The sequence below is a fragment of the Pelodiscus sinensis genome, chromosome 1 (assembly GCF_052426305.1).
Source record: "Pelodiscus sinensis isolate ZL-2025 chromosome 1, ASM5242630v1, whole genome shotgun sequence".
Classification (NCBI taxonomy): domain Eukaryota; kingdom Metazoa; phylum Chordata; order Testudines; family Trionychidae; genus Pelodiscus; species Pelodiscus sinensis.
The window spans coordinates 92,434,851-92,458,331 of record NC_143052.1 but is presented as its reverse complement, the minus strand read 5'-3'; the positions used below and the strand labels follow the sequence as shown (position 1 = coordinate 92,458,331).

Sequence of the window (23,481 nt, the reverse complement as noted above, 5' to 3'; positions counted from 1 at the left end):
GTATAGTGTCCTATACTGCCTCTCCCCTGCTGGAGCCTTTCCCATAAGAACGGCCATACTGGCTCAGACCAGTGGTCCATCTAGCCCACTATACTATCTTTTAACAATAGCCAATGCCAGGTGCATCAAAGGGAATGAACAGGACAGGCAACCATTGAGAGAGTCATCTCTTGTCATCCACTCCTCTGGCAAACAAAGGCTAGGGACACTCAGTACATGATGTTGCATCCCTGCCCATCCTGTCTAATAGCCATTGATGGACCTATCCTCCAGGAAATTATCTAGTTCTTTTTTGAACCCTGTTACAATCCTGGCCTTCACAACATCCTCTGGCAAGGAGTTCCACAAGTTGACTGTGAACTGTGTGAAAAAAATACTTCTTTTGTTCATTTTGTTTGTCTGCTTCCTATTAATTTCACTGGGTGACCCCTAATTTTTGTATTGTATAAAGGAGTAATAACATTTCCTTGTTCACTTTCTCCTCACCAGTTATGATTTCATAGATCTCTTTCTTATCCCTCCTCTTTAGCAGTCTGGTTTCCAAGCTAAAAAGTCATAGTCTTTTTAATCTCTCCTTATATGGAAGTTATTCCATATCCTTAATTATTTATGTTGCCCTTCTCTGTACCTTTTCTAATTCCAATATATCTTTTTTGAGATGGAGCAAACAGAACTGCATGTAGTTCAAGATGTGGGTGTACCATGGATTTATCTTGAGGCCACATGATATTTTCTGACTTGTTATCTATCCCTTTCCTAATGATTCCAAACTTTCTGTTAGCTCCAGGATGGGCAAATACTGGGCCCCAGGCCAGATTCAGTGTGCTAGGGTTAGCTCCTGGTGAGCTTCCATTGCTATATTCACCTGCACAACTGCAGGTAGCTGTAATCGCAGCTCCTGTTAGCCATGGACCACTGTTCCGAGCCAATTGAAGCTGCAGGAAGTGCTGTCCCAGTCGGTGCTGCTTCCCGTCACTCCCATTGGCTGAGAATGGCGATCCGCATCCAATGGGAGCTGAAATTGCTGGTACCTACATCCATGCAGGTAAATATAGCAACGGCAGCCCACCAGGAATTAATCCTGGCAAACAACCACCATGTTATCGCCCACCCCTGTGTTAGCTTTTTTGTCTGCCACTGCACACTGAGCAGATGTTTTCAGACAGATATCCACAATGACTCTTTCTTGCGTGGTAACAGGTAATTTAGACCCCCATCATTTTGTATGGATAGTTGGGATTACGGTTTCCAGTGTTCACACTGTTGCATTTATCTACATTGAATTTCATTTGCCATTTTGTTGCCCAGTCACCCAGGCCATAGGCTCTCACAACAGTGTGCACCTACACACCAGGGGAAAATGTGATGCAGACTGCTTTTCACTGTAGCTATGAAGGTAGAGCCTGTACTCTAAATGCCTGCTATAAATACAGACATAGTTGCTCTGTGTGTGTCAGCGCCTCCTCTCTCATGCTTTCTTAGAATGTGGTACAATTTAAGGCAGCTAGGGGTTCTGGTAAAATGCCACCCAGCAGCCCCATCAATACACCTTAATCTAGGATGAAAACAAGTAGCTGACTAGTCAATTAACTGATAAGCCTGGCCTTATCAGTTAATCTAGTTGACTCCTCGCATTTCTCCACCCCTACCCCCTTGCAGCCTCTGTATCAGAGGCAGCAAGGGTGGGGAGTAAGCAGGAGCCGGTGCTGTGAGGAGCGGGTTTAAAAGCTCCCCACCAGGCCCAGGCCCAGGCCCACTGCAGGCAGGGGCTGCTGCAGCAAAGCACTCGCTGTCCACAACGATGCCAGTGCTGGCCACAGACAGAGGCTACTTCAGGGCAGCAGCCCCTGTCCTCTCTCTGTATCAGAGGCAGCAGTTCAGAACAGCAGGCAGCCAGTCTGTGAGGGGAGCTGGTTTTTAAACTGACTCCCCTCATAGACCAGCTCCCACCTGGCACCTCGCCCTGCTGCCTCTGTATCAGGGGGCTCCCCAGGAATGGGGTCAGAGCACACTGGCTGCTGGCCCCGCTCCCGAAGACTATACAATAGTCAACTAGCCACTAAGAAGTAATGCGGTTAGTTGACTATTCAGTTAACCAATAGCTAACATCCCTACCTTAATCCTGCCCTGCAAAATTCCCTGCTATTTTAGTCCTGACAGCCCCCAAACTCTTGTCACTCTCAGGTGATTTCCTTGTTACTGTTGCTCACAAGAGTGTTGCTAGGATGTGGTAGGAAGTATGTTTCTTGCTCTCCTTGGACAATAGAGTTGTTAATGATACAGCGTCTTGAGAACAGTGACACACACCAGGTAGAAGAGGAAGACTAGGGGCTTTCTCTCTCTAAATAGTGTGCAGGAAGGTAATAACTCTCCCTCTAAGTCCCATTGTTAATATCATCCTCACCCATGAGTTTCATTGTATCCACTAGAGGTCGGTGTGATGCTACATGAGAAGCAATATCTATAGACTCTTTGGTCTAAACATCAATGGTCAGTGATGATAGAGTAGGTCCATGTCATCCACACCCTGTCAACTTTTCCTGCTCTTTTCAAGTCCCTGCTTTCAAAGCAGAGACTAGGCTCTAGAGCACAAAGAGAGATGTCCTTCGCACACAACTCTCCACTGTGATGAAACCTATCCTTTAAATAGTAACCTATCCTTTAAATTGGCTTCTGAACCCAATGACTAGAAGATAACTAATGTAACGCCAATATTTACAAAGGGCTCTAGAGGCGATCCCGGCAATTACAGACCAGTAAGTCTAACATCAGTACCGGGCAAATTAGTTGAAACAATAGTAAAGAATAAAATGGACACATAGAAGACACATAATTTGTTGGGGGAAAGTCAACATGGTTTCTGTAAAGGAAAATCATGTCTTACTAATCTATTAGAGTTCTTTGAAGGGGTCAACAAACATGTGGACAAGGGGATCCAGTAGATATAGTGTACTTAGATTTCCAGAAAACCTTGGACAAAGTCCCTCACCAAAGGCTCTTACATAAATTAAGTTGTCATGGGATAAGAGGGAAGATCCTTTCATGGGCTGAAAACTGGTTAAAAGACAGGAAACAAAGGGCAGGAACAAATGGTAAAATTTCAGAATGGAGAGGGGTAACTAGTTGTGTTCCCCAAGGGTCAGTCCTAGGACAAATCCTGTTCAACTTATTCATAAATAATCTGGAGAAAGGGGTAAACAGTGAGGTGGCAAAGTTTGCAGACAATACTAAGCTGCTCAAGATAGTTAAGACCAAAGCAGATTGTGAAGAACTTCAAAAAGATCTCACAAAACTAAGTGATTGGGCAACAAAATGGCAAATGAAATGTAATATGGATAAATGTAAAGTAATGCACATTGGAAAAAATAACTCCAACTATTCATACAATATGATGGGAACTAATTTAGCTACAACTAATCAGGAAAGAGATCTTGGAGTCATCATGGATAGTTCTCTGAAGACGTAGTGTGCAGCGGCAGTCAAAGAAGCAAGTAGGATGTTAGGAATTATTAAAAAAGGGATAGAGAATAAGACAGAAAACATCTTATTGCCCTTCAATAAATCCATGGTATGTCCACATCTTGAATACTGCATATAGATGTGGTCTACTCATTTCAAAAAAGATATACTGGCATTAGAGAAGGTTCAGAGAAGGGCAACTAAAATGATTAGGGGTTTGGAACGGATCCCATATGAGGAGAGATTAAAGAGACTAAGACTTTACAGCTTGGAAAAGAGGAGACTAAGGGGGCATATGATAGAGATCTATAAAATCATGAGTGGTGTGGAGAAAGTGAATAAGGAAAGTTATTTACTTGTTCCCATAATATAAGAACAAGGGGCCACCAAATGAAATTAATGGGCAGCAGGTTTAAAACAAATAAATGGAAGTTCTTCTTCACACAGCGCATAGTCAACCTGTGGAATTCCTTGCCTGAGCCTGAGGGTTAGGACTATAACAGGGTTTAAAAGAGAACTAGATACATTCATGGAGGTTAAGTCCATTAATGGCTATTTGCCAGGATGGGTAAGAAATGGTGTCCCGAGCTTCTGTTAGTTAGAGGGTGGAGATGGATGGCAGGAGAGAGATCGCTTGATCAGTACCCGTTCGGTTCACTCCCTCTGGGGCATCTGGCATTGGCCACTGTCAGCAGACAGGATACTGGGCTGGATGGACCTTTGGTCTGTCCCGGTACGGCCCTTCTTATGTTCTTATGTGATGCGGCATCAAGTTCAAGGGAAGGAAGATGGAAAAGGCTGCATTTTCAGAAAGGATTTCCATGGATCTAAATCCATAGCAAAATGCACTAGCCCGGTATGCTAAATACTACTCTGCAATGGATTTTCAATCCTTCTCTTTAGATTCACAGAAATCCTCCCTGAAGCTATAGGCCCTCAGCCCTGCCGCTTCCAAAGTGCCGCAGCATTGCAGGAGAAGGGAAAAGCCTTCAGCATCCTCACACTGCCAAGTGTATTGCCAGCTAAGATTTTGTTGTTGTTTTTATTTGCCTATTATTGCTCTGGCACAGATATTAGAATTGCTGCTCCCGTGGGTACTGGAGGGATTGTTCTCTCAGGGAAAGCCTGTGCACCACTGCCCTTATTTGGATGGAAGTTAGAAGACCTTTTTGCCGTGTTGCCAGCCTCACGGGAAAAATTTGGATCCTCCAAAAAACCATGAGATTGACCCAAAAGTCATGATATTTACATATCTATATCTGTATATTGTGTGTTTTGGTCTGTCTTTGATTTCTGAACTCCCCCTCCCCATCGCCAGGGAGTGTGTGACAATGTTGCCCATGCTCTCAAAGGGTATGTCTACACTACAAAGTTAGTTCGAACTAACTGGCGTTAGTTCGAACTAACTTTCATAGGCGCTACACTAGCGCTCCGTTAGTTCGAACTTAATTCGAACTAACGGAGCGCTTAGTTCGAACTAGGTAATCCTCATTCCACGAGGATTAAGCATAGTTCGAACTTACTAGTTCGAATTAAAGGCTGTGTAGACCCTTAATTCGAACTAGTGGGAGGCTAGCCCTCCCCAGGTTTCCCTAGTGGCCACTCTGGCCAACACCAGGGAAACTCGTCTGCCCCCCTCCCAGCCCCGGACCCCTTAAAGGGGCACGGGCTGGCTACGGTGCCCCTGCCAGGTACAAGCCTGCCAGCACCCAGCCAGCAGACCCTGCACCTGGCACAGATCGAGCCACCCACCCGATGCCCCCCAGCCCTCCCCCTCTTCCCGGGACCAGGCTGGCGGCTCCCGGGAGCTTGCCCGGGACCGCAAGAAGCGGGCACCCGCCTGGGCTAGTGCGGACATCATGGACCTCGTCCACGATCTCCGCACTAGGCACAGGAAAGTGGCCGGCTAGGGCAGGAGAGCTGCCAGCCTGGCCACCCAGGAGCAGGTGTGCATGAAAACCAAGGGGGTCCACTGAGACCCCCGACCCTGAGCCCTGAGCTTACAATGGCCGTCCTGGGTCAGACCAAAGGTCCATCTAGCCCAGCCTGTCTGCCGACAACGGCCAACCCTAGGGACCCTGGAGGGGATGGACCAAAGACAGTGACCAAGCCATTTGTCTCGTGCCATCCCTCTCCAGCCTTCCACAAACCTTGGGCAGGGACACCACTCCTACCCCTGGCTAATAGCACTCCATGGACCCAACCTCCATGACTTGATCTCACTTCCCTTTAAACTCTGTTCTAGTTCTAGCCTTCACAGCCTCCTGCAGCAAGGAGTTCCACAGGTTGACTCTTTGCTTTGTGAAGAACAACTTTCTGTTACTAGTTTGAAGCCTGCTACCCATTCCTTTACTTTGGTGTCCTCTTCTCCTTCTTTATGGGAACTAATGAAGAACTTTTCTGTATGCACCCTCTCCACCCAATTCCTGCATTTAGAGACCTCTATCCTGTCCCCCCTCCGTCTCCTCTTTTCTAAGCTGAAAAGTCCCAGTCTCTTTAGCCTCTCTTCATATGGGACCTGTTCCCAACCCCTGATCATTTTAGTTGCCCTCCCCTCTCCCAGCCTCTCTCTTCCCCTCTCCCACCTCCTTTTCCCAGTCTCCCCCAGTTTTGTTCAATAAAGACAGATTCCATTTTTGAACACAATTGTCCTTTATTTTGTACATCAAGAAAAGGGGCTAGGGAAGGGTAAGTGGAAGGAGGTGAGGGAGGAATGGGGTACGAGCCCCCGATGGGGAGGACTGGGCTGGCTCTGCGGGCTTTTGGGGTGGAAGCTCTCCTGCAGCCCCCCAATTACCCCCTCTCCCGAGATGGCAGCCTGCGACAAGTGCAGCCAGGCTGATGGCCGAGTGGTGTGATGTGCTCATTGTGGGTACTGCGGGCACTCCAAGCCAGGACTGCTTTGCAAGTGGGGCACCCCTGAGAACTCTGTCCGGGGTGGGGGTCGGGACCCTTTAAGCGCAGCCCTCGGCTAGCCTGAGACAGCATCTCCACGCTCTAAGTCCTCCTCTGATGCCCTGCCGGCACTGCTTCCGGCCATCCGTAAGCCTGGTTCAGGGTCCACTTAATGTGGACATGCTAGTTCGAATTAGCAAAACGCTAATTCGAACTAGTTTTTAGTTCTAGACGCGTTAGTTCGAATTAGCTTAGTTCGAATTAACTAATTTGATCTAAGTTAGTTCAAATTAGCGCTGTAGTGTAGACGTACCCAAACAGATTAGCAGGGGCCAAAGTCTCCTTATCTAAAAGAGCTCTTACTTCCATATCTGCCAGTCCACTGCCCAGCAATTCTTCTCCCACCCCCGTCAGTTGTGCCCTCCATCAGTTCATTTTCATCCCATCAATTCAGATCCCCTCTGTTCAGCCCATCCAGATCCATACCCCTGTAAGCTTAGTCCCTTCCAACCTCACTTCTCCTCCTCCTGGAAGGGGGGTACAGAATCATCCTGAGCTGCTGGCAGCTTCTTCACCCTTCTCCTCCCTCCCCTCCCATGTGAATGGTTTCATATTGCAATGAGGAGGTAGAAAGAGCATTTCCTGTAGCAGCTTTGATCAGATGCTCTCTCCCAGGAGGCAGGCAAGTGGGGGCAAGCAGCCATTTGGAAGGCTTAAATTCTTCTGAGGTCTGGAGCTTCTCAGGTCATTGCCAGACTGCTTCCAGTCCCAGACAAAATTATATCACTGGTGGAAAAAATCCTGAGAGTTGGTGATACCCAATGTGTGTTGTTGTGTGTGAATTCCACCAGCCAGACTTGCTCTGTTAGCTCAGCCAGCAATTACGGGGCTGCATTTTTGGCACCCAGGTTCTCTCCTTCCATACTGTATGTACAGGATTTGCTGGGGTGTACATGTCACAGGCTGTTACGCTAGCAGCTTTTCCTGGCACACTTGGAGCAGTGGAATCAGACCATTCATTATGCATCTCACATAGTAATTACGTCCTCACTAACCTTTCCCTCACACACACAGAGCATGTAGCAGCTGGGCCGAAACATTTCCACTTTGATTCTTTTCTGAGTCGCAGCAGTTGCACATTTTGAAAGCTGTTCAGGTTGGGCACTGCGAAGGAGAAGGAAGTTGGTCTTCATAAAGGATCATTTTCTCCATCTTTGTTTCTATAAATCATACTTTGAGAAAATGCTCTGTTAAAAGGAGACAATCATTCAGAACGCTCTAGTCCTTTTTGCTTCTCCTTCCCCTACCTATGCTCATTCCAAATTCACCTCTCACCTCTTCCCTTCTTTTCTCTCATGCACTTTCTTTATTCATATGCATGTGATTTATTTCCCTTGACAGCTGGTTTAATGAAGGGATATCCCGCCATGAAGCAGAGAACTTACTCATGAGCAAAGAAATTGGCTCTTTTATCATCCGAGCCAGCCAGAACTCCCCTGGTGACTTCTCCATCTCCGTCAGGTACCTGCTATTTACTGTGTCTTCCTACCTTAGTTTGGGTTAATACCACTGTCCCTAGCATCCCCTTAACAGGATGGCATTGTCTAGGGAAGATTGCATGGCCCCAGTCAATGGAATCAGTGAGGCATCTGCTTCTTGAATGTGTCTTCTTCCATTCAATTGACAGCAAATACCCTATCCCAAAATCACAACCCCCACTGGACTGGACCATTTGAAGCAGAGCAGAAAACATTCTGTTGGCCATTTCCCACAATGCAAAACATGGACCTTTCAGGCATGTTTTTTGCATGATGGCTTGAGTTACCAGTCAAGAATGCTGTTTAATACCCATTAAGAGGTGACTTACGCCACCGATTTATTTCACGTAGGCCACTGAGCAGCCACCAGAGGGAAAAGACTTTCAGTTGCTGTGGACCAAATTGCATGAGAACCAGCAGCTTCACAACTACGATCATAAAAATATGTCGTGTTTACGTAGCACTCTGAATACTGACATGCTGTATGAACATTGACTGATAAATCAAAAAGACTCCGCTGCCTCAGGCCTCTTACACCCTACGCTTGTTTCCCTTTTCAGCCACTTACCTCTAGTCTGGCCATTCTCAACTTTTGTTTCAAACCCAGCACTGCCCCCTCCTGTGTGAACCCAGCATGGCACTGGGACTGCAGATGTTTCTTCAGAGGTAATCCACTGTTCCACTAGGTGCTGGTGGACATTATGCAACAAGAACAAAGGAGTAAATCTCAGTCCTTTGCCCCAATTTGTCTAGGGATTAACCTGAGGAAAAATACCTTAGGTAAGGTTATAACCTTGTAGCATACTTTCCTTCAAGTCCATGCAGGTCCAGTTGTGAATGGGGCATCATGCTGCTGTCTCATCCTTTTCTACATGTGGTGCAGAATGAATCTTCTCACCATTTGTGGTCATAAAAATCCCATCACTCATATTTTGAAAGTAAAGGTCTGAATCCCAGTACTCTGTACTGATTCTACCATTTGGCCATGCATCCTCAAGACCACTGCATTTTTGTGATTGGTGAGTGATCCCTTTACATATAGGGTCACATTCAGATGTAGTGTATCCAGGTGCAGTGCCACTGACTTTTGCTTTCCACAAGTCCAAATTAGGTCGAGAGTCTGTAAAGGGCTTTTGGGAGTCTTCTGGATGAAAGGTGTGCAAGGAAAGTAAAATCATTCTCATCTGATGTTAATTTTTCCCCTTGATCACAGGCATGAGGATGATGTCCAGCACTTCAGGGTGATGAGGGATACAAAGGGCAACTACTACTTATGGACAGAGAAATTCCAGTCACTAAACAAATTGGTGGAATACTACAAGACCTCCTCTATCTCCAGGCAAAAGCAAATCTTCCTGAGAGATGGGAGCCAAGAAGAAAAGGTATACCCAGAGTTTTCAAACCATCCCTCCAAAACCCAAGAGGAGAGAGCCATCTTATGGGATGGGTTTAGTGCTAAAATGTTGCCTTTGGAGCCTTTCAGTAGAATCCCAGTCAGGTCTCTAGATTAGAGGACCTCCCGTCTCAGCCTAGATTTTTGATTGTTTACAACATAAACACATTACGTAACTTAGTGTGATTTGCCTTCTCCATTTACAACAAGCTGAAGACTGCGATAGGAAACACTGCCAATTGGAAATGAGAGGTTTGCCAGAGCTGTTCCCAAGGCCTGGAACTGCAGGATGTGCTGCAGGTCAGCTTTGAGGTGCATCAGAACAGATAAAAGGAGCCAGGTCTAACTATAGGAAAGGGATGGGGTACAGAATAGCTGAAGAAACACTGTTATAATGAGGGCTCAGGGAGAGAACAGGAAGAGAGAATCACAGAGCAGACTGAGTTTATTAGGAGAACTGAGAGAAATTTTGATTTTTTTCCCCCTCCTTGGATGAACTCTGGATGCTGCCATTGCTATAGCTGAAAGTTTGCGGCATGGCATTGAGGAATTGCTGATCTCTTATTAGTTACAGATCAAATCAGGGTATTGTGCAGGAACTGGGGACAGGATGGCAAAAAGGGGGCATCACGTTGTCCCAGAACTCCAGAGATGTGAGCACAGTTTGTGAGTTCAAGGAAGAAGCAGCACAAGATGTTTGTGGAAGAAGAGAAATCCCTGTCTCTCAAATGCACATTTGTTTTTATGCCAGGATAATGAGGGAATGACGCAGCACAGGCTGCTGCCAGCCACTGCACACACAATGCCGAGAGAGAAAACACATGGTAACTACAGTAACTGAAGTGCTGCTTTACCAGGAAACGGACTCTGGTATTAAATTACCAGGATGTGTGGGTAGAGACAAGGCAGAAAATAAATGACCTGTTCACTGTGGCAATACAGTTTGATCAGCTGAATGTGGGGCATTGCTTTCAGTTCCAAAAAGGTGACAGGATGTATTTTTCAAGCTGATAAAGGGTCTTGTGTTGTTCACTCCTTCTAGATCCCTTATCTGGCCTTAAAAAAAAAAAAAAAAGGCATTACCAAGATGTAAGGGAGACCACATATAGGAAAGGTAGCTCAGCAGGAGGATGAGAAAGGGGGATGATATTTGTGCCAAGATGTAGCCAGACACACAAAAGATTAGGGGAGAAGTTGCAGTCAGTGGCACTGAAAGTTTGTACAGTGCTTAGCGCCATGGAGTCTTGGGCCACGACAGGGGCTCCCAAGCGCTACAGCGATGATGATGATGATAATCAACAATAAGTAGAGCCAGGTGCTGAGACAAATGAAGCCCAACGCCAGAGGATTCAAAGGAGCTCAGCCGTTTGGGTGTATGTTGGATGCTGAGCTATACTGAAAATACGGCTTCATTATGGGTGCTGTGCCCTTGAAAGTCTGGGACTCCGCAATTAACCAAATGCCAGGCCTCACACAACCACTCTTATTTATAATCGGAGAACAGGCCGCAGACATACTCTTCTCTTTCAGTAAAGGGGAGCCCAGCCGCACCTGCTTGTTTATTGGAAGGAACACCGGGGCTCGACTCACTCTGTAGTAGGGAACAGAGGCAGGCTTCAAACCCATTCAGGGCCCCAAATCCCCACTTGAACTTCTGAGGAGGAGTTGCTGTGGAGAAGATGCAAAATCTAGGCTCTCCAGTTTCCGGTGGAACAGGAATCCTCTTTGCATAGACCTTAGGGCTAGGGAGAGCAGTGGAAGGTGGAGCTCAGGAGAGGGAAAGAGACAGGGAAACTGATTACTAGGATACAGAGTTATGGGAAGTAGGTCTGGTCTGACCTTCATCACTCTCCTCCCACCCCTAGGGAAGACGTGGTGGAAGCCTAGAACGGGGGGCACCGGAAGGACTCCGCCTGAGTGGAGCAGCTGGAGAAATCCGAGCATCAGTGTCTAAGAGATATGTAGATCACTCACCATCCCAGCAGCAGCAGCAACAGGTATCACTGGGAAAGAGGGATTAGTTGGGCCAAACCTGGGCTAGAGAACACGCTGGCCTCTGCTCACTAGGAGATGGGCTGTTTACCTAATTTTTAAGTGCATCGCCATAACTGCTTTATGACTGTTTCTTCACATTGTGCTATAGCATCAAGGTATGGTGTCAGCATGGTGACATCTGGTGGACTGAAATAAATATGTAAAATTCTATTTTGTCCTCTGAATTTCACAACTCATGGGACAGACCTGCAAAAATCATACTCAACAGGTAGTGACTTTCTAACTGGAGGGCTGGGAACAACAAACCCAGTCTCGCAAGAATGGCCAAGTACAGAGAAATGTTTAGCTTTAGATAAGACTAAAAGTCATGTTGGGAACAAAGAACAACACCTCCCACCCACATATCTAGGAATGCCTTTCAAGTCTGTAGGGCAAGCCCAAATGTGCAGCCAGTTTTGCAGTGTGTGGTGATAATGTTTGGCACCATTGTGCACACTAGGGGTGTGTCTAGACTACAGGGTTTTGTCGACAAAAGTGGACTTTTGTCGACAAAACTATACCTGCGTCCACACTACCGCTGAGTTCTGTCGACATAATGTCGACAGAACTCAGCAGTTTTGTCGACGCTGGTAAACCTCATTTTACGAGGCATAACGCCTTCTGTCGACAGAGTTTCTGTCGACAGAAGGTGTTATTGCATGTAAACTGTCCTTTGCGTCTACACTACCATATCGACAAAGCAGCTTGCTTTGTCGACAGAACTCAGTGTAGTGTAGACGCTCTTTGTCGACAGAAGCTTTGTCGACAGTATCTGTTGACAAAACTTCTGTCGACAAAACCCTGTAGTCTAGACATACCCTAGGAATGGGAAATGGGTTGATTACCACTGGAGAATTGGGTTTCTTTGAGCACATTCCATATGTGCCATATTTCCCTGTTGGGAGTTCCTGGTGAGTGGTCCTTCACTCCTGAGGCTTGGCAAAGATGGTAAAGGTGCATGCAAAATATGGGATGGAGGAAGAGAGAGAGCAGTGCATGGTGCTGCCTTTACAACCATTCCCTGTTAATTTGGGTGGGAAACAGTTTCCATAGGGAAGAGAGGATGCTTCCTGTCTGTAGCAGGAGATGCTTCCACAGTAATGGCCTCATCTGAGGAGAGACTAATCCCACTAGAGAAGGGATCCAAAATGAAGCCACATAGGGTAAGAGTCCCAGTAGAGGAGGGCCAAGGATACTCTGGAGTGGCCAGTTCTATACTTCATCATTCAGGTGCAATGTTACATAGAAAGGGGACTGTTAGCAGAATAATTCAGCTTGTCACAAGATTGGAGCCTGGGCCCTTTGTGACAAATCTGTCAATATGTCATCTACTATATCTCTGAGAAAGTTTATTTGTCTGTGAGTCTCTCTGTATGTTCGTTCAAGAACTCCTCCTAATCAGTAAGAGCTAGGACTGCCAAATTTGGTACGCAGCTTCCTCTTATCATAACTTAAATCAGCATAAGAGCTTGGTTGTGCCAGAAAAATGGTATGTGCCTAGAATAGGATTGCTTATCAGAAAACCATACTGAAGAGAGACAGAATCACCAGGCAAGTGAAAGGGATGGCTGGAGTCCACCCTCTCCCCTTGCTGGGACTACACTATCCTCGAGCCAACCACCCCTTAGGTGGCCTTAATGTTCCACGATTCACACAGGAACATTGCTGGCTATTCCCCTTCTTCAAAGAGCAAGAGGAAAGTGCACAGTTTGCTGCATTCCTCACTCTGGCTGGGGAGCACAGAGGGATAGATGAATCTGGACTTGCCCCAGATGGGGAACATGCACCACTCCCCTAGCTGTGCCACCTGGAGCTGCAGCAGCCATGGAAAGGTGCTTCCCACCTAACCCCAAGATGCTGTGCTGAGAGAGGGCTGGTTCCCAGGGCAGCCTGCATATTGAACCCCTCATCCCAGCCCTACCCCAGAGCAATGATTTATATGAAAAACTAACATTAATTGAGTTAAGGACCTGGGCAACGTTGAGTAAATAATCTAGTATTTAATACAGAGTAGAAATACTTGCAAGAGAAAAGTATACCAAAAAAATGAATCCTGTGTCTCTAAAGCCAGACTGAGTCTGACTCACTGACACTTCCAGCCAGGGGCAATTGACGTGCAAACAGGGATCCAGTCACACTAACCTTTTGGCCAACCAAAGCGAAGGTACAGGGCATTTGAAATACTGGGTTTTGAGACAATAGCAATTTACAAAAACCAGAGACTACTGCACTTCCTCCCTTCACCCCAAGATAAGACGGTTGATCACACATTATATTGCTAAAATGATCCTGTAACATTGGCCGAGCATGCCTGAGAGTTTGATGAATTTTCTCCCACACCTTTCACATCTCTAATGTGTTACAACCTATGCAGGAAGAGGGATGACATGCAATACCTGGCAGTCTGAAAGGGTCAAAGCAGAATGCTTTCTAGACATGTCTGCCTTTCTTCATTCCCAGCACCTAATCCAAGATGTACCCACCTGGGTGGGCTAGTGCTAAGTAGAACACTTGGGCTACATCTACACTGGCCCCATAAAACGGAATAGTCATGCAAAGCAGGTAAGTCAGAATAGGGAAATCCGCGGAGGATTTAAATATCCCCCGCGGATTTAAATAAACATGTCCGTCGCTTTTTTCCGGCTTGGGGAAAAGCCGGAAAAAAGCGTCTAGACTGGCGCGATCCTCCGGAATAAAGCCCTTGAAAGTAGGAATAAGAGATCCTCCGGAAAAGGGCTTTATTCCGGAGGATCGCGCCAGTCTAAATGCTTTTTTCCGGCTTTTCCCCAAGCCGGAAAAAAAGCGGCAGCCATGTTTATTTAAATCCGCGGGGGATATTTAAATCCCCCGCGGTTTCCCTATTCTGACTTACCTGCTTTGCATGACTATTCCATTTTATGGGGCCAGTGTAGACGTAGCCCTGGTGTGTTCTCGTACTGTTTAAAATTTGCTTTTCTTTCTTTACTTAATAAATCTCATTTTTAATAGGCCCACTGGAATCTTAGGCCTGCTCTATTCTCTGCACTGCAGGAGCAGCACAAAGGCAGAGGGAAACACCTGGTTCTTTCCTCCCATGGAGACATCGCCAGCTGGCATAGAGACAGCATAGCCAGTGCCTGTGCTACTCCTACTGCCAACCCTGATGAGGGAGTAAGGGGAAGGCAGAAGGAGGCATGACCAACACATACTAATCAGTCCTTGTCTGGCTAATGGTCCTAGACAATCATAGCCAGTCAATTTAAAGCAACCGTGGGTTTGCTCCAAACTATTTCAGAGGCCAAAATTGCCACTCCCTACTTCCAGCTCTCCACATTCATCAACACTCAGCAGATACAGGAAATAGCTGAGAACATAAACTATTGCTTAAGACTTTCATATTGATCCAAAGTGAGACAATCTTCAACCTCTAAGAGGTTAATGGTACAAAAAAACAAAACAAAACAAAACAAAAAAGAATCCTATGTCACTAAAGCCAGATGGAGTTTGAGTCTCTGACACTTCTAGCCATGGATACTTGACATGCAAAGTCAGATCCACTCACCTTTTAGGCTGACTAAGGTGCCAGCATGATCAAACGAGCATTTGAAATGCTAAATCCTGAGACCACAGTCTTCACTTCCAGGAAGTGTGAAGATCCACACTGCAGTGGTCAGTCTTCTGGGCTACGTCTAGACTATATCCCTTTTTCGGAAAAGGGATGTAAATTAGACGTATCGCAATTGCTAATGAAGCGGGGATTTAAATCTCCCCCACTGCATTAGCATAAAAATGGCTGCCGCTTTTTTCCCCGCACGGAGCTTTGCCGGAAAAAAGCGCCAGTCTAGACGCTGATCTTGCAGAAAATAAAGCCTTTGAAATAAGGGATAAGGGATCTTTCGGAAAAGGCTTTATTTTCCGCAAGATCAGCGTCTAGACTGGCGCTTTTTTCCGGCAAAGCTCCGTGCGGGGAAAAAAGCGGCAGCCATTTTTATGCTAATGCAGCGGGGGAGATTTAAATCCTCGCTTCATTAGCAATTGCGATACGTCTAATTTACATCCCTTTTCCGAAAAAGGGATATAGTCTAGATGTAGCCCTGGAGTTTGATTTAGCAGGTCTAGTAAAGACCCACTAAATTGAATGCTGAGAGCACCACCATCTATCACTCATCTACACCAGTACTCTTTGATTTGTGAGTAGTAAGGGAAGCCATTGACCTAACACTGTGGAGATGATGCCAAAGGTCGAATTAAGGTACGTTGACTCCAGCTACACAATTAACATAGCTGGAGTTGTGTATCTTAATTTAATCTTCCAGGTTAAGTATAGAAAAGACTTGAGAGAGGAAATGTGGAAGCTATACTCAGGTACCTAGCTTGAGATTCTTGGTCCAAAGGGCATAGACTAAGAGATCCTTCCCTATTAGGTGTGTTGCTTACAGCCCAATGAACACCCGGGGTGGGGGAGGGGAAACCCAATAAATGGATATAAGAAATTACTTGGAGGCATTAGGTGACATATATATTGGCTGGATCCTGAAACTCTGTACTCAGTAACTGTAAACCCCATTCCAGTTTGCACACCTGAGTATATTAATGGCTCTTCTCTTGCACTTCACTTTCTAGCACAGAAGTGGTGGAAGCTTGGATAGGAACGATGTCTGTCATGGCCTCAGAGACTACGGAGAAGGAAGTGCAGCATCCATGTACCGGAGACCCACACAACCATCCCTTCAACAACCACAGGTAGGAGGTTTGCACTATAAGCCTCTCCCTGATTCTTTCTTTCAAGGAAACAATCATAGAGTCTAGGAGATTTACTATTCTGTGGGGAGGACAGGGGAGAAACAGGAACTCCATTGAATTCCATGCTGATGTCATGCTTTCACATCCCAGCATTGCATTTCTTGCTCTTTTTGGTTTGAGCTGTGGTGAAGATTCATAAGAATTGTGCCTGACCTTTCCTATCTCCTCCTTTTCAGCAAATACTATGGGCCCAGGCCTTATATGACTTTGAGGCACTGGAGTGTGATGAGCTAGGATTCCGCAGTGGAGACATCGTAGAAGTCTTGGACAACTCTAACCCCTCTTGGTGGAAAGGGCGCCTGCACGGCAAACTGGGTCTCTTCCCAGCCAACTATGTTACACCAGTGACCCGGTGAATCTGCAGCACTCCAAGATAGTTTGGGATGGAACTGCTCTGGCATGTCAGGGGCAGAGAACATCTTCCATGCAGCCAGAACATATGATGTTTTTATTACAGTAATAATTTATTGGCAGTTTATCCGTTGATTGGTTAATATTAAAGTGACTTCTGGAGAGGAGTAGAGGGTTCTCTCTCCTTTTTATACCCACATGTTAGAGGGAGCAGGAATTCTGGATTGTCCATGTGGTCTTGCTGGATGCTGTCTGCACTGCCGTCATTTTGGCAAAATGTTGCTAGCTCAGACTTTGCTAAATTAGATAAGTCACAAGGGAACCCACCTCAAGCAAAGCAGGTTTTAACTTGTAGGCAGCTTCACCTCCTCCAACATCTGAGTATCACCTTTTGGATCTTACAGCACACTGTTTAGTAGAAGAAGGAATGTGGTCCTGCAGACTGTTGTACAGAATAATTAATGTGGAACCAATATGGAGGAGGGGGGGGAAACCAAGTTCTTTGCAGCTCCTGATAGACCTACCCTCATGCACTCCTGACCATACCACAAATACTCCTGTCTACTGTCTGAGCTGCCTTCCAAGATATCCTGTACTTTCCATTAAACATTCCTGTCGGTGCCTGGCTTTTCAGCCAAACCAATAGTCAACAACTGTGAAAACAGTGGATGTCACCAACAGTCTTGTTTAACTATAATATTGTTAGTAGTATGTTGCTGCCTAAAAGTAAGTACTCCTTCTATATTTTTGGGAACCTGGAATGCCTGTGTTTATAATTTTGAGTTGCTGGGAACATGTATCATCCACCTCTGTCTCTGTGAAACCACACACATACACACTCAAATCCACATATGTGTATTTTCCTGCAAGGGTATTTGATTGTTCAGGGATATCAGAAGTCAGGCAACTATATATGGTAGCACAGTGCTGCTTTTACAAATTGTCCCAATTTCACACCCCTGATTTCTCACCCACCTCATTCATGGCCTCTACTTCCACATGCATAGCTTCCTTGTCACCTCTCCTCAGTAGCCTTCTCACTGGACTCTACTTATCGATAACTAGAGATTGCTTCTGGCATTATAGTATTATTTCAGTCCATTAGAGATGCCTGATTCTAGACAAGGCTCCTGCTCTACTTATGGGAATGCAATGAATAATGTTGCTATCATAATACAACCTCCTTATATATCTGTTTCCTTTGAACTAAATAAAGTAAATGTACAATACCTTGGAAACAAGTTTAAGAGTAAATTAAAAAACAAAACAAAGGAGAGTTGTAGAAATCACCAGTAAGGTTACACACTTCAAATATACACTTAAAATTATCAAAACCTTGAGCAAAAGCCCTGGGTCACTGCTACTCATGCAAGTTGAAATTTAGCAAGCTGCCTGAACAAAAGAGTTTCATACCATGTTTAAGACCTCAGGAGTCAGCAAGGAACTACAGGTTTCAGTTTATTTGGCAAGAAAGAGAACACAAGTAACAAAACCAAATCAGACTCATCAGTAAAAATGGGCTTGATAAAGGACAGAACCACTGGGAAGAAAAGAAAAGAGGATCCAGGCTGAGTGCCATCTGTTGACATGACATAAATACCATTGTCACAAAATATGTGACGTTTGCTGTTCTTGAGCAGTATGAAACTTTTCAAGAAAGCTTGACAAATATGGCCAGAAGTATTGGTTGCTAGGGGATCAATGAAGCAGAAAATTTTACATGGATCTTCAGTCTCATGTGTAATGAGGGACAGCTAGTCAGTTTAATGGATGCAAACAGAACTCCACTGTCGTGGGTGCCATGAGAGGGTTGGCGTAGGGGTACAGTGGCTGAGAGGAGCCCAATCACCTCCATAAACAAAGCCAATATTTTCCCACCACACCACAGATGACAGAGTATGGCTGGTCCCAGCCCATCCCCCCAGCCCAGTATGGGACTGGGTGCTGCTGTTTTCTATTTCAGAGCAGCTGTTCCAGGAAAAGGACAATGAGGCCTTGCCCTGGGCAATTATGGAATTTTACTTTTTATCCAAAAGCTTCCAGAGAACTAAGCAGTCCCTGGACTCCCACTGAAAGTTGCCCTGTCCCCTAGTGAAATCTAAAATAATGCCCCTGAATTTGGTTACCTAGATTTAGGAGGATGAGTTCCAGGAAACAGCAGGACAAGGTGGATGAGGTAATAGCTTTTATAAAGCCAACTTCTGTCGATTAGAGAGACAATCTTTCTCACCAACTGAAGTAGATCCAATAAAATATATTACTTTATCCACCTTAACTGTCCAATATCCTGGGACTGAAATGGCTATAACACTGCCAGAAACTGATGGACATGGTAGCTCCTATTGAGTGAAGTTCAGATGTGGTACAAATAGGTGTATTTTTATTTTCTTCGGTGACTTTGTGCCTGGTTAAATCTGGGCTAGATTTGGCCCTAATAGTTCCACGTGGGCTAGGTTCGGAAACCCTTATCCACGCAATGTCTAGACTGCTAGCTTCTTTTGGAAGAAGCTTTTCTGGAAGAAATCTTCCTAAAAAACTTCTTCCAAAAGAGGGCATCCACACTGCCAAAGTGCATCGAAAAAGCAATCTGCTTTTTCGAAAGATAACATCCACACTGAATGGAATGCATTTAGGCTGTGATTACTACGGAAAGAGTGGCCACCAGGGCATCTGTGCGTTTTCCTCTTTCCTCTTCTTTCGAAAGAACTCCCTCTTCCCTGTCCACACACGCCTTTTCCCAAAAGAGCTCTTTCGGAAAAAGGCTTCTTCCTCGTAGAAAGAGGTTTACCAATGTTGGAAAAACCCCTCTGTTCTTTCAATATTCTTTTTCGAAAGAATGCGTTTGCAGTGTGGACGTAAGTGAAGTTTTTTCGGAAAACAGCCATTTTTCCAATAAAATCTCTGTAGTGTAGACATAGCCACAGACTATGTCTCTCTCTTTGAACAGTCCTCTTGGAAACCAATGGGACTGCTTATAGAGTCAGGTGTCCTGTTCAATGAGAGGGTGTCAGAATCTAACCCTAAGTGACTCCACAGCTTCAGGAGGTTCTTTTTAAGACAAGGATAAGATTTGGAAGAAGGTAGGTTGAAGATGAAGAAAGAGAAAAGAACAATGCAGAGGAAGATGGAAGAAGAAAAATCAAAGAGCAACAAAAGTAAAGAAGCAATGTCAGATCTGGAACTCCCTGAAGAAGATAAATGGTTCTTTCAGATTAATCCCCAACATGCTGTAATAGTAGATTAATTGTTATTTACAATTTTTTAAAAAATTTAAAACAGATGATTTTTTTCCCTTTGCTCGGCCTTCTAAAGCTTGTGTAGGTAATGAAGATGTGGTTGCAAACAAATTAGACTGAGGATCATATGCTTAGCACTTAGCGCTTTACATAGCTAAAGCCTCTTTACAAAGTTTAAGTAATTAATACTGGGCAGTAAATTGGAAGCACTCCAGTGTCAAGTGATGGTTTCTTGAGTGAGGGGTTGCTCTCCATGTATTTTTTAAATTGATGTTTCAAGAAGTAATATGTAAAGCAATGAAATCAAAGAGATTATGCACATACTTATGCCTTAGAATCTCATAAGCTGTATCTTCTTGGTGTTTGTCAATATTTTATAAAGCAATAATCCAGAGATACAGTCTAGATGATATCCTACTGTGAAGCTGAAAGGGGGGGGGGGAGGAGGGGAAACCCAGTTAAATATTTGATTTAGTATTTTTCACAGGCAAAAATGACAGCATATGAGAAAACAGATTATAAACAAGAACAGGAGTAGTGAGAGTGGAAAGGCAAGTACATTTTTTAAAACAAATCACACTGAGGAAGCTGGACTGCATTTGGAGGGATAACAGGAGTGAAGGTTATTAAGCAGAGCCCAGCTGCGTTCACATTGAGGGCTGAACTAGCTTTTTGTCCTCAATATGGTGAAAATCCATATTTTATTTACAACCTCTCAGAAGCTAATAAAAATGAGTAAACACAAGAAATGAAAAGCTTTAACACAAAAACCAGAACACAGTGTTATGTGCTATAGAGCTGCTATGAGTGTGTATACACACACATAACAGATGCACACACAATATCACACGAGACCATAGATGGTTAATGTGATGGGGCACCTGCCCCACGCTGGGCTGTAAGGGGTTAATAGGGCTCTAGGGAGCAGTGCAGGAGGCAGCCAGTCAGAGAAGGGCTGAGAGGAGCAGCCAATCAAGGCCCAGCAGGTCCATATAAGAAGAACTTCAAGGCAGAGCAGCTTCAATCATTCTCTGAAGTTTGAGAAGGGAGAAGTAGTTGCTGCTTTGCAGGCTGAAGGCAGCAAGCACCTCAGAGAGAGCAGTGCATCAGGCAGAGATCAGAGAGCTAAAGACAGCTTATGGTGGGCTGCAGGCTGAGGCCTTGTGGCAAAGGCAAAGAAGGTGTTGGAGCCAAGGGGAAGTGGCCTAGGAGTTGACAGGGACCTAGTGATAAGTGGCAGCCATGTACAGGGTCCTGAATCTGGGACTCAAAGTAGTGGGGGGACTTGGTCCCCCTTGTCTCCACTCACCTCTGAGGGAAATGACTGGACAGAGATGGTAAGTCACTGGACAGAGATGATAGTGTGTGGTACAGCCAGAGAACTGTATCTTGAAGAGGACACCATAGTCCTGGAAGTGACAAGGGTCCTCAAGCAGAAGTGATGTCAGCAAGACATCACCAGAAGAAGGTGCAATAGCAGGTAGAGCTAATCCCCAGGACAGCCAGCAGGAAGCACTGAAGTGGTGAGTCACATACCAGCACAGTTACATTCTGGCAGTTGCTAGGCAAAGGGTGTACAGAGAGACTATTCTCACCATTGTGCCTAGAGATACCTGTCCAGAATGCCAGGACTAACTTCCTAAGTGTAACCTCAAAGGTATACTATGGGATTAAGTGACCAGATCTCCCTTTTTTCCCCCTCAGTATTGCAGCCACGTTGGTCCCAGAATATGAGACAAAGTGGGTGAAGTAATATCTTTTATTGGACCAATTTCTGTTAGTGAGAGGGACAAGATTTCAAACTCAGAGCTCTTCTTCAGGTCTGGAAAATGTACCCAGAGGATATGTCTACACAGCAATCATCTCAGCTGTCTCAAACGTGGAGGGCTCGAGTTATGAGACTGTTTAATTGTGGCGTAGAAGTTCAGGATTGGATGGGAACCTGGGTTCTAGGACCCTCCCCCCTGCTTGTGAAAGGGTTAATTTGCATGAAGAATGAAAGTAGTCACTAAGGCCATGGCTACACTATGAGATTATTTCAAATTTACTAAATTTGACTTCTGGGAATCCGATTTTACAAATCTGAAGTTCCATGTCCTCACTACGGGGAAGAATCGAATGTAGTTCGAGGTGGGCTCCGTTAATATAGACCTGCTACCTTGGAAGCACTCTGGGGAGCTGCGGGAAGCCTCCCTGAGGCCAGTGAATTTGAATTAGCAGCATCGGAGCATCTACACTAATGTTATTTAGGACTTACAAGTTCAAGAATAGCAGTATTCCTCATGGAAAGCAGGACTACAGAGTTCAAATTCTGAGGCCCCTTATTCTGAAATATTGGGGTTGGTAGTGTGGACACATCACTTACAAAATCTGCCTTCGGGGACTAATTTTGGACTAAGGTTCTAGTGAAGACCAGGCCTTATGGAAGCAGAACTGACAGTGGGAAAAGGCTGTGGATTTAGCTGACAACTATAGGCCTGGAGAGAAACATGGAAAATGAGTAAAAATGTGCACATACCTCAATGCAGAAAAGAAATTTAAAACATATTTTATGTTTTCACTGTGCAAACAAAAGCCACTCAGCTGATGTAGTGTGTGCTACTATGAACATGGAAAATTACACAAATGGCAGAAGATTAAGGACACTGGCTGAAAATGCAAACAGAAGAGCAGCCCAGGTAGTCAAGGAATGTCCTAGAAAGGAAGGAAAAAACAAAAAAGTTTATGCACAAAATTAACATTAAAGTAATTTACAAACAATTAGAGATTTTTTTTTGTTAGATATTTTCATATTACAATAAGGATCACCACTGGCATAAGCAGGTGCAACTCCACCACTGTGGAGATGTGACCACAGTGAATTTGGTCCTGTAAATGAAAGTGAGGAAAACTTGATGAAGAAAGCTGTTCAGAATGGATGTGTTAGCTGTACAAGTGAAGTCTGTAAATTGTAAGAACATCCTGATTTCATAACTGATGTTCAAATCCCTATTTAAAAAGCACTTCTAAGAAGACTTTCAATGAACCAAAGAAAAATTAAATTAAAAAAAGACAACTGTCTGATTGCTCTAAAGGTCATCCAGCTGATATAGCTTTTATATCTGTTCAGTAGTGAAAGTATCAGACCCAGGCAAGCTCTTTGGAACAGGGAATCATGCCACCCTCTCTGCTTGTAAAGTGCCTACACTGTCACTGCTCCAATATTAACAAGTAATTATAAATGGAGAGAATTAGTTCAAGGTAATGGACTGGAAATAAACCTTGGCATGAACTAATATTTTTAGATGTTGCAGCACTGATTAAGCTATACGTTGTTGAATTAGAAGCAGAATATAATTCATCATTTTTGTACATGAAAACTGGATAAAAACACAAATAAAATAACTTTTGTGATAAGCTCCTGTGACGTAGTGGGGGTACCTGGCTGGTTTCTATGCTGCTGGCTCTGGGGGAACCCCCACTGGCTGCTGTGGGTACCACGACCCAGCAAAACAGGATGAGTCACTATGCAAACCAGTGGCCAGACACCCCCCATGGAGAGGAACAAAGGAAGGTGGAATGCTGCCTTGGCTGGGGGGCAGGGCTGGAAGTTAGGGAGTTGGTTGCTGGCTGTCGGAGGGCATGGAGGAGAGCCTAGGGAGAGGAGCTGGAGTTTAGGGGCCCAGTCTCCCCCATCTCAAGGGGGCCTGAGGCATCCTAGCCCAGTTCCTGTAACCAGATTACATCTGTGCTGCGCTGTGCTGGAGGAGCAATAAACCACCCTCAATTCCACTGGCTGGTGCAGTCTGTTTGT

The 23,481-nt window shown here is 45.0% G+C and overlaps 1 protein-coding gene across 5 annotated transcripts in view; it reads left to right on the top strand.

Annotated features, from left to right (window-relative positions):
• Nucleotides 1-23,084, top strand: part of GRAP2 (GRB2 related adaptor protein 2) — a 160,603-nt gene extending 137,519 nt beyond the window's left edge. For all 5 annotated transcript variants that reach the window (XM_075936414.2, XM_075936424.2, XM_075936433.2 and 2 more), the window contains 5 exons: nucleotides 7,756-7,875; nucleotides 9,106-9,274; nucleotides 11,151-11,282; nucleotides 15,922-16,041; nucleotides 16,278-23,084. In XM_075936414.2, the coding sequence (XP_075792529.1) occupies nucleotides 7,756-7,875; nucleotides 9,106-9,274; nucleotides 11,151-11,282; nucleotides 15,922-16,041; nucleotides 16,278-16,457 (721 nt within the window). In that variant the 3' untranslated portion in view covers nucleotides 16,458-23,084. The remainder of the gene's footprint in view (nucleotides 1-7,755; nucleotides 7,876-9,105; nucleotides 9,275-11,150; nucleotides 11,283-15,921; nucleotides 16,042-16,277) is intronic.
• Nucleotides 23,085-23,481: the final 397 nt, after the last annotated feature.